The 16,186-nt window shown below is 34.2% G+C and overlaps 2 protein-coding genes and 1 pseudogene across 2 annotated transcripts; 1 reads left to right on the top strand and 2 right to left on the bottom strand.

The window, feature by feature from the left end:
• Positions 1-8,305: 8,305 nt before the first annotated feature.
• On the bottom strand, positions 8,306-9,511 carry LOC145584192 (uncharacterized). The gene is made up of 3 exons (XM_081641096.1): positions 9,214-9,511; positions 9,037-9,107; positions 8,306-8,902 (listed from the first exon to the last, which is right to left on the bottom strand). The coding sequence occupies exons 1-3, from the start codon at positions 9,509-9,511 to the stop codon at positions 8,306-8,308; spliced, it is 966 nt and encodes a 321-aa protein (XP_081497222.1).
• A 171-nt stretch (positions 9,512-9,682) lies between these two features.
• LOC145584191 (uncharacterized protein At4g02000-like) lies at positions 9,683-10,297 on the bottom strand. The gene has a single exon (XM_081641095.1). It carries the CDS (start codon positions 10,295-10,297, stop codon positions 9,683-9,685), a length of 615 nt encoding a protein of 204 aa, XP_081497221.1.
• Positions 10,298-13,754: 3,457 nt separating this feature from the next.
• On the top strand, positions 13,755-15,153 carry LOC145584190 (wall-associated receptor kinase-like 2 pseudogene; annotated as a pseudogene).
• The last annotated feature ends 1,033 nt before the right edge of the window (positions 15,154-16,186 follow it).

Raw genomic sequence — 16,186 nt, 5'->3', positions numbered from 1 at the left:
TAGTAATTCATCCTCCTCTAACCAATCAATACCATACCTAAACAAACTCAACTTCGAGATTGTTGAGATACGACTGCCAAGTAACACAATAATACTTAAGCTTCCATTAGTCACAGCCTGTAATGGAGCTGAGTTACATTGGAGTAGTCCTGAATTGGATAAGGCCGGCTTTTTTCCTACAATGTCAAATGTTTATGCATCTGTGGGGTGCCATGGATATGCTTTATTCGATAATCATATGGATGATATGGAAGGATGCACCTCAATTTGTGGTGTTGATCATCATCAAAGATCGACGTTATCAGCTGACCCGATGAATCAATGTTACGGGATTAACCACTGCCGTACAGTAAGAATAGATATAGGTCGGAGTTATAGTATAACTGTGATTGCCAAAAATGGATCTGAGCATTGCAGGTCAGCCTTTTTGGTAAGTAAAGAATATTTAGCAAATGTTTCATCCAACGTAAAGTCGATGCCTACCTTTCCGGTGAATCATTATTGGAATAACAAAGTAACCGAACATCACTCCGGTATGAGTTCCGTTTGCTTTTTCTTATTTTGTTATAATTTATCTTTAGACTTTCTCTGTTCTCTTGTAACGTTCTCGTTTACCAGACATAGCTTCAACCCTTTATATCTCTAATTATAGATAATTAAAAAATATACTTTCTCCGTCCCAAATTAACGGACATAGTTTTCATTTTCATCTGTCCTAAAATAATTAACATGCTACTAAATATAGTATGAGATAGAAGTGATTAAAAATTGGGTTGGGTTGGGCCGGGCCATAACATAATTCCTTGTGCCCAAACCCGCAAAAAAAAATAACGAACTTGTTGGGCCAAAGCGGGCTTTCGGGTTCTTTTCGGGTCGAGTTAAGATTTTTAACTAAAAACTACGCTAGGTCTCGTACCATGCACGGTAATTTTCAATAATTGTTTTTAAAATTAACACTATATTAAATTTTTTGAATTTCGTATATGTTATATTCATATCAATTGAATGCCAAATAATAACAAAAATGACATGGAAAAATTACACTAAGAATAATCAACATGTGTTGTTCTCGGAAAATCTTTTTGAAGTATGCATAGAGTATTAATTGATTGAAATTCTAATCATAAAATTATTCAAGAAAATGACAAAAGTATTACTTGTTGATTTGATATTCGCATTTCATTATTTAAACCTGTAGCTTCTATTACGTAATTTTTATTAAAAAAAAACTCAAAAAAAAATATATAATCTTGTTGTAATAAACGTATGTAGTACATATATAATATGTCTTTCCTAAAAAAATAATTCATATGTCACAAATTATGTTAAAAATATATATACTTCCTCTATTTTTTTTTAGTTGCTACACTTTTATTTTCACGGTCTCCTAAGCATTTTTTAAGAGGTGAGAGATAAAGAGAAAAATAAGAGGGACCCATGTGGGTAGGAGAGATATAGAGAGAAAGAAATGTTATATCAAATCATTTTCCTAAAAAAAATGTTGTATCGAATCTTCTATTATACTTTTTATGTAATTATTTCTTATATGTAGAAAGATTTAATTTGTTTCTTAAATTGATTTTTTCAAAAAAAAATTAAGGGCACACCAAAAGATGACACGTGTTATTGCTGGTGTGTATTTTATTATATAATATAGTTATAGTTATTGAGTGATATGTTTTATGCTTGCCCAAACCCGTCCTATTTTCGTTCCGGGCCAATGTTGATAACCTCTAATATGAGACTACTAATTAAAAACTATTTTCCTGTACTCTTCCATGACCCACTGATTTTTGGGAATAAAATTTCTATCATGTGAAAATTTCAAAACGAATCTTTTTACATTAAATAAGTGCACTAAATGGTCACACTCAATGACTCAAAGTATTCTTGAACTATTTACCCATCCTAATGTCCCAGCAAATATTCTTGGATGGAGGGAGTATTAAAATGAAATTAGGATGAAAAAATAAATTTAGACAAATCTTACAACATCGATCATGAATTCATGACTGTACTTTATTCTAGGAATAACAAAAACACACACAAATATTTATTTCTCCGTTTTTCCAAAATGCACCAATCTTTAAATCTGCCCAAAATAAGTTTAAGTTTGTATTTTTTTTCTCTCTTAGGGCTTGTTCTCTTCAGCTTAATTTCAGTTTAGTTCAGTTTAATTCAACTCCATTCAGTTTAGTTTAATACAGTTCCTAATTTTGTTCTCTCGTAAACAATTCATTTCAGCTCTATTCAGTTCATTTCAGTTCTGTTCAGCTCACTTTAGTAAATCAAAACAGACCCTTAGTAAACCCAAATGACTTGGGACTAAAACATCCGGTCATTTTTTTTTATTTCCCTTGAATTAATTTTTTAAATTAACAAAAATAAATAAAAAAAAATTAAAAAAAAAAACTTAGACCACTCCCACCCACTACTAGCCCCTTCTCCCCCCACCCACTGCCAGAGTGCCACCTACTCCCTCCTCCTTCTCCCTACCGACGGCGGCCGGCGCAAAACCCAACCCTCGGCGCCAACGACCCCACCCCTTACCTTTCCCTTCATGCGGTTGCCACCCCTCCCCTTTTCCGTTCCCGTTGCCCCCACCCCCACCCTTGCCCCCGCCCTTTCCTTGGCCCATACCGAAAACAACCCTCCTCTTCGTTCCTCAATCTTCCCCCACCCAAAATTGCTGCCTCAAGCCCTAAACCACGTACCTTAAGGAAACTACCATAAACGAGTAAAAACCAAACTCTAAAATCTATTTTGATGGTTTTTAGGGTGGTTATTTAGGTCTAGAGGCAGTGTTTTTGGATGGGGGAACGAGAGGGGGGTTGATTCACTATAAGAAAAAAATCCAATTTCCTATGGCTTAAATTCATCAGAAATTGCTTAAAATTTGTCGGAAATACCCTTGTCGGTAATCTGCACTTTTTTGATGGAAAAGCCATCGGAAATTACTTTTTCGATGGTTTTTAATGAAAATTTTGTCTTCTGATGGAAAAAATTTCATTTATCGCAAACTTTCAATGGCCAAACCGTCATCTGATGGTCAAGTAAGCCGTCGGAAAATTCCAACGACCAAGTCATCGAAAATGACTGAATAAAAAAAATAATAAAAAGTTCCCCTACTTCCGCCACTCTAACCCTAAACCACCCCTTTAGCCGCCTGACCCGCCCATATTCCTACCCCAAACTTGCAACACACTACCAAAAAACTAAACCCACCCACCCTAAACCACCACAATAACCCTACCGTACCCATCATCGTCTTGCCCCTCCATCGAGCCCGCCCATCTAACCCCCAGCCCCTCCTCTATGCCATCTAACCTACACAACCACCCTCTAGAAATACATACACACCTAAACACCCTCCCCAACACTACCTTACGGACCACCACTGAACACCAGAAAACAATCACAAAGCCCTACCCTGCTGTACACCACCACCATCGAACACCACCATTAAAAAAAAGTAAAATACCAAAAAATTAGAAATTCAGAAAACAACATAAATAGAAACAAAAACCATCCTTTGAAAACCACACCCACCATTCACTTACACCAAACCACCACCCAAAATCCTACCAAAAAACCAAGAAAAAACTAGTCAAAGGTAAAATAAAAAATAAAAAGAAAAAGAAAAACGTACCTTTGCAAATTTTAATTATCTCATAGGAATTTGACCATAAAACCAAGAATTTTGTAAATAATTGCTTAGTAGAAGTGCGAATTCCCATATTTTGATTTATTTGCTCCAAAAAAAAGTGATGAACTTCAGATTTGTTAATGAGTGACATAGAGGAGAAAGAGAAGAAGAGAGGTGAGAAGAAAAGGAGAGAGAAATTGAGAGAAGGGGGGCGCATAAAGGAAGGGTCTAGGGTTAGGAAATAAGAAGAAGAGGAAGAGGAAATGAGAGGAGAGAGAAGGGAAAATGTGCGTTACGGTAAGAAGGGAGCGGGTATCTGATAGATTTAAGTTTTTTAATTCTTTTTTTAACAGAATTTCCGACTATTTATCAATAAAAGCCATCGAAAATTTCCGATAGCTTTTAAAACCGTAGGAAATTATGTTTTTCTAATGGTTTTTCGCCATCGAAAATTTCATATGGCTTTAAAAGCCATCGAAAATTTCCTATGGCTTTAAAAACCACCAAAAATTTCCTATGGCTTTTAAATCCATCGGAAAATATGTTTTTCGATGGTCTTAATGGCCATTGAAAATTCTTTTTTGCTTTTATCATAGGAAATTGTTTAAAACTGGTAGAGGAATAATCGGTCGTTGGACAATCACCCTAAAACCAAACAATAATTCTACCTAAACCAACCTAAGAAAAGTCTAGGGTAAGTCGAGGATCGTATCCACAGGAGATGGGTCAAGAACACCAAGAGTATGAAACGGTTGTAAGCTAGTTCGGTCACAAATTGGAGGTTTTGATTAAATAACTACTATGGAGACAAACACTAGGGGGAAATGGGAACTGACACCAACAAAACCAACGGATCAAAACAATAGGCAAGCATGAACACAAATTGGGTGATAGAAAGGGCACTCAAAATTGCCTTCTTTCGAAGCCATAACACTAAGCATTTCTAAACCAAACTCAACTAACAAGATAGGCCAACCAAGTCTTAACTATGAAAAGTAGACTACTAACTCGGATTTGTCTTTCGATCGGTCCAAGAAAGCATTATGGCACAGGTAATCGGGATTTCTCACCTAATTATTGCAACTAAAACTACTACTTTATCCAAACAAGGAACCATAATCAAGAGGAATTTAGCATAATCATATAAGAAAAGTCTCACAACTAGACTCCATCTCTCAATGCAAGCATAGAAATGAATACATGAGCAATAAGTGGCCATCTAATAACACATGCAATTAACCAATCCTTTAACAATCAATCATCAACCAAAAATGAACATGCAAGCACAAACATCAATCAACCCATGGCTTGGTTAAGTCTTCACCAAACCCCTAGCTAATTAACTACTCACTAAACATGCTGAAGAATATCATAACAATAAATTCTAATTCTATTAACAATGAATTCTAATTCTAGCATTAGTGTTTTGAGAAAAGTAGTGAGAGCAAGGTAGATTGAACATGCAACAACAATTAAGCAAGATTAAGGAAGAAATTAGCAGTTCAAAGTAAATAAAAACAGAAAATAAAGAACAAGAGATAGAGGAAAGAGATTACTAATGAAGCTTCAAAGTTGAGAAAGTGTTGAATTCAAGAGAAAAATCTTCAAATAACAATTACAATGATTGAGTTTGAGAAGATCTAAGCTAATTAATGAGAGTTTAGAGAAACTAAGGGCCTAAAAACACTAAAGGGAAGAAGATCCCAAAAACTGAAGTCGAGGGTCGTATTTATACGCCCTAAAAATTACTTTGTAAAATCCGTAAAAAATCGAGCTTAAGAACAGGAGGAGCGCCCGCTCTAGTAAGTAGGAGCGCCCGCTCCAGTAAGTAGGAGCGCCCTCTCTTCTCTCAGGAGCGCTCGCTCTTGGGCTCTCTGCACGCCCGCTCCTAGTAAGGCAAGGGGTAGGCAGATTGTGGTGCTGGGATGAGGAGCGGCTGCTCCTATCAAGGTGCACGCCCGCTCCTGATTGGTAAATGCTCCCTTGAGAAAGTCTTCAAGCACATGCTACTTAATCACATTCCCATTGCATCTACAAACACGAGCACACACATAAAAAGAAACGGGGAAGCCAAAAGATGCAATTTAGCACAAAAGGAATTAGAAAAAGGGATTAAAGTAGGAGAAATAGTACAAAATTGTGTTTAAAAGGCCATGATAAGTGGACAAATAAAACACTTATCAAAAACCATCGAAAATTTCCAACGAATTATCAAACCATCGGAAAATATATGTTTTCGAAGGTTTTAGATGACCATCAGAAGATATCCATCGAAAATTGCGTGTTTTTCTTGTAGTGATTCGAGGTGGGGGAAGGGGAAGGGGCCATTTTCGATTACAGGAAAGAGGGGAGGGGTGGTGTTAGGGTAGCAGGAATGAGGAAAAGAGAGGGTTGGCCTAGGATGTCGTGGGTTGGGGGAAGGGAGAGTGCGTGGGTGAGGTCGCCGTCACCGGGGGAATGGGTTTCGGGTGCCGTTCGTCAGCATGGGATGGGGTGGATGGTGGGGGTAAAGACGGGCTAGCAGTGATGGGGAAAGGGAGGGTGTTTTTTTCTTTAATTATCAGATTTTAAAAATAAAAATAAATAAAAAAAAATTAACCAATGATGAGGACATGAGACGTAGATTGCAACCTGGTATAACATGTTAAGTTACCTTCTAGGGTTTCTACGGGAGAAAAATTACAAACTTAGGTTTATTTTGGACAGATTTAAAGGTTGTTGCATTATGGGAGAACAGAACAAAGGTTAGTGTGTTCTTGTTTAATTTTCTTTTATTCAATATATAAATAAACAGTGACCAAATAAAATAATGTGAATAAAATAAATTTCTAAATACTCCATATGTTTTAAAATAATTAACACAGTCAACTTTGCACACATGTCAATGCATTAGTTTGACTTATTTTATATAATTAAATATTAATGAAAATTGTTTTAAACATTATATTATGAAACTTTATAATAAAACCTATTTAACGAAATATTTTATAATAAAATATGTTTTTATTAAGTCAGCAAAAAATTATGGTTAAAGCTAATACCTGAACATTGAAAAAATTCCAATGGTCATTAATTATTTTTATAACTAGGATAAATAGGTAATCTTAGGTTATTTTGCGGGCGTTAATTGGAGATACGAGGGCGACGTTAAGCGTTCCACTCATATACTCCCTCCATCCCATAATAACTGTGTCGTTGAACATTTTTTTTCACTTTGCATATGCTCTCTCAGTATTTTATTACTTGGTCAATTTCTCTATGTGTGGAGTTTTAGTAGAATCAGTAAAAAGTATTAAAATATAATGGAAAAATAAAAAAACAAAAGTGAGTATAAGTAGGGAGAACAGTGAATATGAAAAATATTAAAATATGATATGAGGAGACCATTAGTGGGTAGGAAAATAGTAAAATATTGTTAAAAGTTTCCACAAAAGGAAATGAAGCAAATAATAAAATACGATCACAAAGGAAAAGTAGAGCAAGTAATAAAATACGGAAGGAGTATTAACTTTGACTAAAATTTCGTACAACATAATAAAAAGATATTTTATCATAAAAAATGTTGTTAGATAGGTATTAATATAAAGTTTCTTTATATAACTTTAATTATAATTTTCATTAGTTTTAATTATGTAAAAATAACGTCAAACTAATGCATCAGCATGTGTGCAAAGGTTGATCGTGTCAATTATTATTGGACAGATGAAGTATTTTGTTCAAATTAGGTTTCATAATTTTTACACATATATATGGAGATGTATATTTTTTAACAAGCATCTCAAAGATGGTGAATAGTTAAATAGGGAAAAAAATAGGGACAAAGGAAGTATATGTTTTGGAAACACGTAAAGAGTAAAAGTGTAATTAAATTGACATCTAAAAAAGTAATTTTTAGGATTACAATTGTATTTTATTGTATACTAATATGCTTGTATATAATATCATTAGAGTAATGGCTGTCTAATTAATTAGTACTATTATATCTCATAACATTATAATATTTGATGTACCATTTAAATATTTACTTGTACTATTAGAAAAAAAAAATATATATACCATTTAGTGGTACTATATACGTGTTTATTGGTACTTTGTACATATACGTTAATAATTACAACTTTATCATCCTTTTGTTGCAAAATATATAGGGCTTGCACATCAATAATTCTCCTAATGTTTGCATCAAATAAAAATAATTCTCCTAATGCGATTGGTTAATATATATAAGGAGAGATTTAAGTACCTAATCAGGATTCTAGCATTAATGAGCCGTGCATATCTAGGGTTTGGGCTGGGGGTAAAACTGTAAAATCCAATTTCACTTTGATATTAGGAAAATTTGTTAGAAAAAATCTTTTAAAAGCATCATTTTGCAAAAATTTTTTTGTTAAAAAGAATCACCTCCTTTATTTTTTTTTTCTGAGAGGAAACCTATCTACTTAATTAATACCCACTAATTTACTTAATTATTCTCTAACTTTCAACCATTTATTCTAATTAACCTCTAACCCACCTAATTACTTTTTTTTTAAGACAAGCAAAGCATCAATTAATTAATGACCAAAGCATCTGAAATCACATAAGGAGCAACAACATGGGGACATTGACTTTCCCATATTTGTTCCTCACCAAAAGGAATAAGCTTTGTTAAAGCATGAACTACATAATTACCATCTCTCTTAACATAGTGTCAACCTCATCAGAGTATCTCGACCTTCTTTCCAGCAGATCAACCAACAGCTTGCAATCAGATTCCAGGATAATGTCTTGCATACCGTACCTTCTGCCCAGCTTCAGAGCCATTAATATTGCTTTGGCTTCTGCGATCTCAGGCTGCCACCAGGCTCCGTATCTTCTCGTCGCTGCAAACATCACTTTCCCCTCTTTATCTCTAGCAGCTACACCCAAACCCACCCAACATTCCTCTGACAAAGAAGCATTTGAGTTCAGCTTTATAAAGTGCGCAGGAGGAGCAATCCAAGAGTAGGGGCTACGAGAGGTTCTATTTAACTTGGTATAGTGTATACGAGTAGAGTAGCTCCCATATGCATGAACAGACCTTAGAACTCGCTCAACCAAAACCTGGTTGGGTGTAGACTTGTTCTGGAAGACTTTGAGGTTTCTTTCATTCCATATGCTCCAAGCAAGAAACATTCCTCGCCGAACAACTTTTCTGTCAAGAGAACTCCAGCTAGTAATCATATCACATAGGGAGATATGCTCACCCCACCTCAACAATTTCTCACAATTGTAATCCTCCCAAAGTTATTTAACACGAGTGCAGCCCACAAAAGCATGCTCCACTGACTCCTCATCAGTGAGACACCACGGGTAGGTGGCATTATTAACCATATGGCGTCTCAGTTTCAAAGCCCGAACAGGTAGGGTACCTGTGCAAAGCCTCCAGAGGTAGTGTCTAGCTTTAGGAGAAATGTCCGCCTTCCATATTTCAACCTACGCTCTGTGAAAATTGTCAAGCTCACACCCTTTCCCTAACATGTAAGAGGACGTAACAGTATAGTCCCCTGTCTTAGAGAAAGCCCAGATTAGTTCTTCTTTCTACCCACTTTCACTCAAAGGAATGGCTAGGATGCACTTGCTATCACGGTCATTGAAGACATCTTCGATCACATCATCTCTCCACCTCCCATTTTTTGCGTCAATAAGGTCAGCTACGGTACAAAGATTGGAGCTTTCTTCACTTAAGATAAAAACGCCCCCTCTATCCGCTACCCACGGGTCGGTCCAGATATTAATCTTCGTTCCATCCCCTACTCTCCAAATAACGCCTTCGCTAATTAGAGCCTTAGAGGACCAAACACTACGCCATGAGTAACTACCACCAAGTCCTAATTGAGCATTCATGAAATCAGAATTGGGGTGATACTTTACTTAGATAACCCGACTAAGTAACGAATTTGGGTGTTTAACAAGCCTCCAAGCTTGTCTCCCAAGGAGAGCATCATTAAAGACCGATAAATTCCGAAAATCCATGCCTCCTAGAAACTTTGGAGTACATAATGTCTCCCAACTCCTCTAGTGAGGTAAACGCTCATAGACAAAGTCCACCCGGAGTTCCTTTCCCCTACGGTCTTTGATCAATTGAAATCGCCGAAGAGGTCGGGATGTATCAAGCATTAATCTGACTCTCTTATATTGCCCTTTACCCAGAACGTCCTCTTCAATGTCCAAAATCTCACCCATGCCCTGAACTATGGCCCTAACATGTTCATCGGATCTATAGTTGAAAGGGAGATTCTTGATACGAACCCAAAAGGGTGAATGAGTGAGAATTACCTTCTCTGGCTGTTCATCACCGTTAATTTCCTTCAGAATCACCAACATGTTGTCAAAACACCACGGTTTGCCCTTCAGAACCTTTTCCAAATCCTTGCAATGGAAGAATTGGAAAGCAAAGAGATTAGGGCTAAGAATCGTAATGTTTATGCCATGTACGGGCACCCATACATTCGTGATCGTTTTTTTGAACGCTTCAACATTATACGTCCTCTCCGTCAGAATTCTGCCCACCAAAATTAATTCCAAATTATTGTCATCATTGCTGGGGTTGATTGAACTTAAATCAATCACCTTTCCTTCCTCCTCATGAATTTGGAGTTGGGAATACAACTTAACAATGTCCCCAGCCATCAGAAAAAGGGGTTTGCCAATGAGGAGGATGACCGGAATCCGGTAGAAAAAACTATCTAAACGATAGGGTGCACCCTTTTTTCCGAGAGGGAGAGCCCTTTCTTTCAATGAACCCACCTAATTACTTAATAATTAAAATTAATCATTAAAAAAAAAACCACCAACCCCAACTAGGAAACCATCTCCTCCCTTCCCCCTCCCTTGGAAACAACCCTTTTCCCCATTGAACTCACCGCCCAAATCCCCCCAGCCCTGGCGACCGACCTCCTCCACCAGCTGACCCCCCCCCCCTTTCCCCCTTATCCCCACCGGCGACCACCATCTCCTTTCAAATTGGCTCTAATTTACTAAAACATGCTCAAATCAAGTTCAAATTAATTGTAATTTGCTTCTAAATCACCCTAGCATCACATACATACATAATCAAAGCCAAAACAAACATCAACTGCAAGCAAAATGCACAAAATAAAAAAAACCTCGATTTAATTTTCTAGGGTTTTTCAAAATCAAGGAGGTGGCGGTCGCCAGCGGGGACAAAAAGGAAAGGGAGGGTAGGTCGGCTAGTGCAGGTAGGTCGTCGGGGGTGGGGGATCTGGGCGTCGGGTCCAATGGGGGAGGGAATTACTGCCATAGGAGAGTGAAAGGGATGGGAAAGGATAGGGGGAGGGGGAGGGGGAGGGGATGGTATTGGCTGGTAGTTGAGGGTGGTGGTTTTTTTTTTTATAAACTAAGTTTTATTATTAAGTAATTAGGTGGGTTAAAGGTTAATTAGAAGAAATAGGAGAAAATTAGAGTATAACTAGGTTAGATCCCATGCCATGTATGGAAATATTTAATAAGTATTTTTAAATTAAACTTGTAAGTAAATTTACATAAATATTATATTAAATTTATTATAAAAGAACCTGTTTTCCAAACAAATATTTTAAAATACACATTTGACTATATATACAAGTATTTTTAAATTAAACTTGCAAGTAAATTTACATAAATATTATAACAAATTTATTATAAAAGAACCTATTTGCCAAACAAATATTTTAAAACCACATTTGACTATATACAATATTGTAGAAGGACAAATCAAATGTTTTATTTAAGTTAATAAGAAATTTTTTTTGTACATAAGTTTATAGTTGACAATATATATAAGGACATATCAAATCTTTTATTTATGTATAAATTGCATTTTTCTACTAGTGTACCAAAACAACACATGACATTTCTAGTGTGTCTTTTAGTATAAAGTTATTGTTTTAGTAATTAGTGGGTAATTAAGTAAACAGGTTTCCTCTCACACAAAAATTAAAGGTGGTGGTTTTTTTTAACCAAAAAGCTTTTAAAAGATTTTTTTCGCAAAATGGTACTTTTTAAAAGATTCTAATAAATTTCCCTTAATATTATAATCCAATTTAGTGTAATTTTTTGTGACAATAAATTGGTTCAAATTATCATATTAATATACTTCCTCCGTTTCTTTTTAATTGCTACACTTTCCTATTTTGGAAATTGTTAATTAGTTGCAACACTTTTCACTTTTTACATTCTTTTCTCTTTCTTTCTCCTACCCACATGGTCCATCTTATTTATCTCTCTATCTCTCTCCTCTTAAAAAATTGTCTAGGAAACCGTGAAAGTAAAAGTGTAGCAACTAAAAAAAAAAACAGATGAAGTATATAATAATATATCTATACTATATACTAAAGTAATCCCCATAAGTATCCCTAAAGTACACTTGGCATTACCTCATAAAAAAATTTTCCGCTAAAAAGTTTGTTACTTTTTTTTTTAAAAAAAAAGAAGTTTGTTAAGTTTAGCCTTATATTTAGGGAAGGGAATAATATACAACCATAATAATTTAAATATGAAAGTGTAGTAGTAAAGTATATAAAAAATTTTCTGTAATTATATAATACTACTTAATTGAGAATAAGATTAAGCTTCAATATGACGAATACTAAAAATCTTATTACTCCGTATTTCTTCCTTTTCACATTACTTGTATATCACAATATAATGTTTATTATAAATTTTTTTATGTTTTCTTATAGACAATGATTTCGTTTTACACGTTTTAAAATAAATGAATAATGAAAGTATTATTATACTTTAAAAACCGTGCATAGCACGGGTTCTAAACTAGTTATAAAAATAAAATAGACACCAGGAATGACACGCGTCATTTCCTAGTGCTGTTTTTTCCCTCCGAAATCCCCTCCCCGTTTTTCCTTTTTTTTTTTTTTTTTTTCCTTTTTTAAGCCAATGACACTAATTACCTATTATAAGTTATACACAATAATCACCAAATCATATAATATAATTGTGATTATATTGATTCATATACTTTTCATTTTGGTAATTAATATTTTTCATTCTATGTAATTCTAGACTACATATCTAATGTAATATTAAATAAATATATAGTTTTCAAATTTTTACTATACAAACCTAACGTAAAATTAAATTAACTTAGATAATAGAAATATACATCTAAAAGTTAAAAAATAAATTTATGCTAAGTTTAATAATAATAATAATAATAATAATAATAATAATAATAATAATAATAATAATAATAGTGATTAAAGATTTTTGTGAATACAATAGGTAAAACACGTAATTCGTATTAGATTGTAACTTTTGAAGCAGAAGGTATGACAAAAAAAATTTAGTTTTTTTCTCTACGGTAGATAGGAAATGAATGAGTCAACTTCTCTTACATGGTTATGTGGAGCAATATTCATTTATTTTTCAATTAATAAAATGAATTCATTAAAAAAATACAAATAACTTAAGATACTATTCATATTATGTTCCTTCATTTTTGTATCGACCACTAGTAAATGAGCCCTTTATTACTAATTGAATTATATTTATTTTTTTCCTACGGAATTAGTAATTTAATTTATAAACCGTGCATCGCACGGGCACTATACTAGTTGTACAATATTTTGGCCAATTTTCAAAACATAATTTAGTTATCTTAGGTGAAACTTTTTCCTTAACCAATGGGTCTCAGTGTCTCAGCACTATCTAATTATTCCATTCCACCAAGAAATCCCCTTTTCACCCAAACATGTATAATTGGTGTGGCTCGAATAATTGATCTCAAGTTTCCCACCAATTCCACCTAACAATTTAGTTAAAAACAAAACAAGTTCTTATCTTTTTCTCCCTTTGTCGCCTTATTTTTTTTATCCCAATTTCTTTTAGTCCATCCTTTACTAAGTGAATGAGCAAAGATATAATGTGCTCTAAATTCGAGAGTATACACTATGTTAACAAAACTTTCGTTTTTGATTGACAGAAGAACTACTACTTTTCATTGTCTTGCGCATACTCTTGCCAAGTAAGTTTTAATTAGTTATTATTCTTAAAAGTACGGTCCATATATAAATAGTGAATGATGAAAGTATCCGAAGATTTCTCCGCCTCTAATAATTAAATTGAGTTATGAATGACTAATAATACGGCATTGGTATTAAATTATGTTTAGATGGTATCATCTAAATACCAACAAACTAGGAATTATGATGATACCAACAAAACATTTTGGTATGCATTGGAACTACTAAATAAACATTATGCTGGTATCATAATAATATCATCTAAAGTAAAGTTTACTACCAACGTGCCTTATTAGAGTAATTCATTATTCAAATAATTATAGACAAAGAATTCCTCGAAGACATCCATATATTTTAGTGCAACATTTTGCTTTTTTGCACTTAAAAGACACTAGTACTCTTTTTTAGTAGTGTTTGGCAATTGTTATATGAGTCGTCACACAACATTGAAAATTGCAGTTGTAGGTTCAATTATACTGACGTGCTACTTTATTGGCCAATGTTGGTGGTGCAAAACCAAAAAAAATAAGAAAGGAAACAAAGCTTAAAAAGAAATACTTCAAGGGAAGATTAGAAGAACAAAGGTCAAAACATGAAGAAGCAGAGAGAACCAGACTCTTCACAAAAAATGAGTTAAAGAAAGCAACAGACAACTTCAACGAAAACCTCGTGATTGGTAAAGGAGGGCAAGGTACGGTGTACAAGGGAATGCTAAGTGACGGTAAACTTATTGCCGTCAAAAGATCAAGCTCATTGAGTGAGAGCCATTGGAAGGAGTTCATAAATGAGGTAATTATTCTCTCACAAGTCAACCATAGAAATGTAGTTAAGTTGCTTGGATGTTGCTTGGAAACTAAAATTTTACATTTAGTTTACGAGTTCATACCGAATGGTACTCTTTCGGAACTCATTCATAGTCCTCATGAAGAGTTTCGAGTAACATGGGAAATTCGACTAAGAATTGCTTCTGAAGTAGCTGGTGCGATTGCTTATCTTCATTCATCGTCTTCAACTCCTATCTATCATAGAGACATAAAATCCTGTAATATACTCTTGGATCACAAGTACACTGCCAAAGTTTGTGATTTTGGCATTTCAAGATCTATAAGTGTGGATCAAACTCACTTATCGACTAATGTACAAGGGACATTTGGCTATCTTGATCCACAATACTTCCGTTCAAAGCAGTTCACTGAAAAGAGTGATGTTTTTAGCTTTGGAGTGGTTTTATTTGAAATTTTAACAGGACGAAAGCCAGTTTGTCAGATTTCAGACTATGCAGAGAATTTGGCAATAAAATTTGCCGCAACAGAGGAATCTGCTTTGTATGAGATGATGGATCCTATAATCTTAGACAATGGCAATATGACAGAAGACATAATGGTAGCTGCAAGTCTTGCAAAGCATTGTCTGCACCCCAAAGGAGCTTTAAGGCCAACAATGATACAAGTCGCCATGGAACTAGCGTGTTTGAGCAAAAAGGTACATGCTAATGTTGCTGCTTCATGAGAAGGAAACACATCAAATCTTAGCCAAGAGTTGTTTTCTACAAAAACCCACTTAGACGAATCATGCTCCTTTTGAATGTATTCTAGCTTCCATGAAGTCTGATAGCTAAAGGAGTGGAACTTATGATTTGTTATTTGTTCTCTATGGGTGTGTGATTCAGCATATGTGCCTACAACAGTTGTTTCTTGTATCATCTTGTATTGCAACTTAAATGAGATCTATGCTTTGTAATAAAATTTAGAAGCGTAAATGCTTACTGAACCTATCAACTCAATTAACATTACCATGAACCGTTAAATTCATGAATGCTTTATAATACGTATTCGCTGTCAGACATTTATCACAGTTTGATATGCTATTATGCCTGTATAGTTGTATTGCAAAATGAGGGGATCTTATACTTTTTAAATATTGTAACAATCCGAACGTATACTGAAAGGGAACAATACTGGTTCTTACTCCATCAAACTTAATTCATTTAATTTGTTGATTAACCTAAAAACTATTCTGACTAGTAGAAAAGCAAACTACAAGAAAGTACTATGCGTAGTTTAACTCAATCAAAGTATCAAACTAATTAAACAATTATTGATCAACTAATTCCCATTACAAAATGCATAAACTAATAAATAACTTTTTGAATCTTAAACTACTTTGTTTAACAATACTAGATATGGATGGAGTATTAGAAAAATAAATAAATAAAAAATATCGTAATTTCATAATAATAATTAAACTGTTTTCACATACTTGATTAAAATATTAAAAAAAAAAAAAAAAAATTCATTGTCACATTTTGTTTTGGAATTTTTTGAAAATAATACCATAAATTTCTCAAAAAATGGACTATAACACCATGTATTTTCAAATTTTTATTATAACACTACATAAAAACCCAGAAATTGGATTTCACCACCGTTTAACGGATTCTTGGTTGAAATCCGTTAAGTGGGGGCCATGCTGCCACATATCACCATATTATTGGTTTTAAAAAAGAAAATTTTAAAAAAATAAAAATAAAAATAAAAACCCC

This window comes from Chenopodium album, chromosome 16 (assembly GCF_948465745.1).
Source record: "Chenopodium album chromosome 16, dcCheAlbu1.1, whole genome shotgun sequence".
Taxonomy (NCBI): Eukaryota; Viridiplantae; Streptophyta; class Magnoliopsida; order Caryophyllales; family Amaranthaceae; genus Chenopodium; species Chenopodium album.
Note: the sequence above shows the minus strand (reverse complement) of the source record. Positions and strands in the feature narration are given on the sequence as shown.

Excerpts from the sequence above, each read along its gene's own strand:
- LOC145584191 (XM_081641095.1), bottom strand. The coding sequence starts at position 10,297 with ATGGCTGGGGACATTGTTAAGTTGTATTCCCAACTCCAAATTCATGAG.
- LOC145584192 (XM_081641096.1), bottom strand. The coding sequence starts at position 9,511 with ATGAATGCTCAATTAGGACTTGGTGGTAGTTACTCATGGCGTAGTGTT. Across the intron at positions 9,108-9,213 it reads AGCCATTCCTTTGAGTGAAA|AGCGTAGGTTGAAATATGGA; the intron begins GTGGGTAGAAAG and ends CAATTTTCACAG. Across the intron at positions 8,903-9,036 it reads CCTCTGGAGGCTTTGCACAG|GATTACAATTGTGAGAAATT; the intron begins GTACCCTACCTG and ends TAACTTTGGGAG.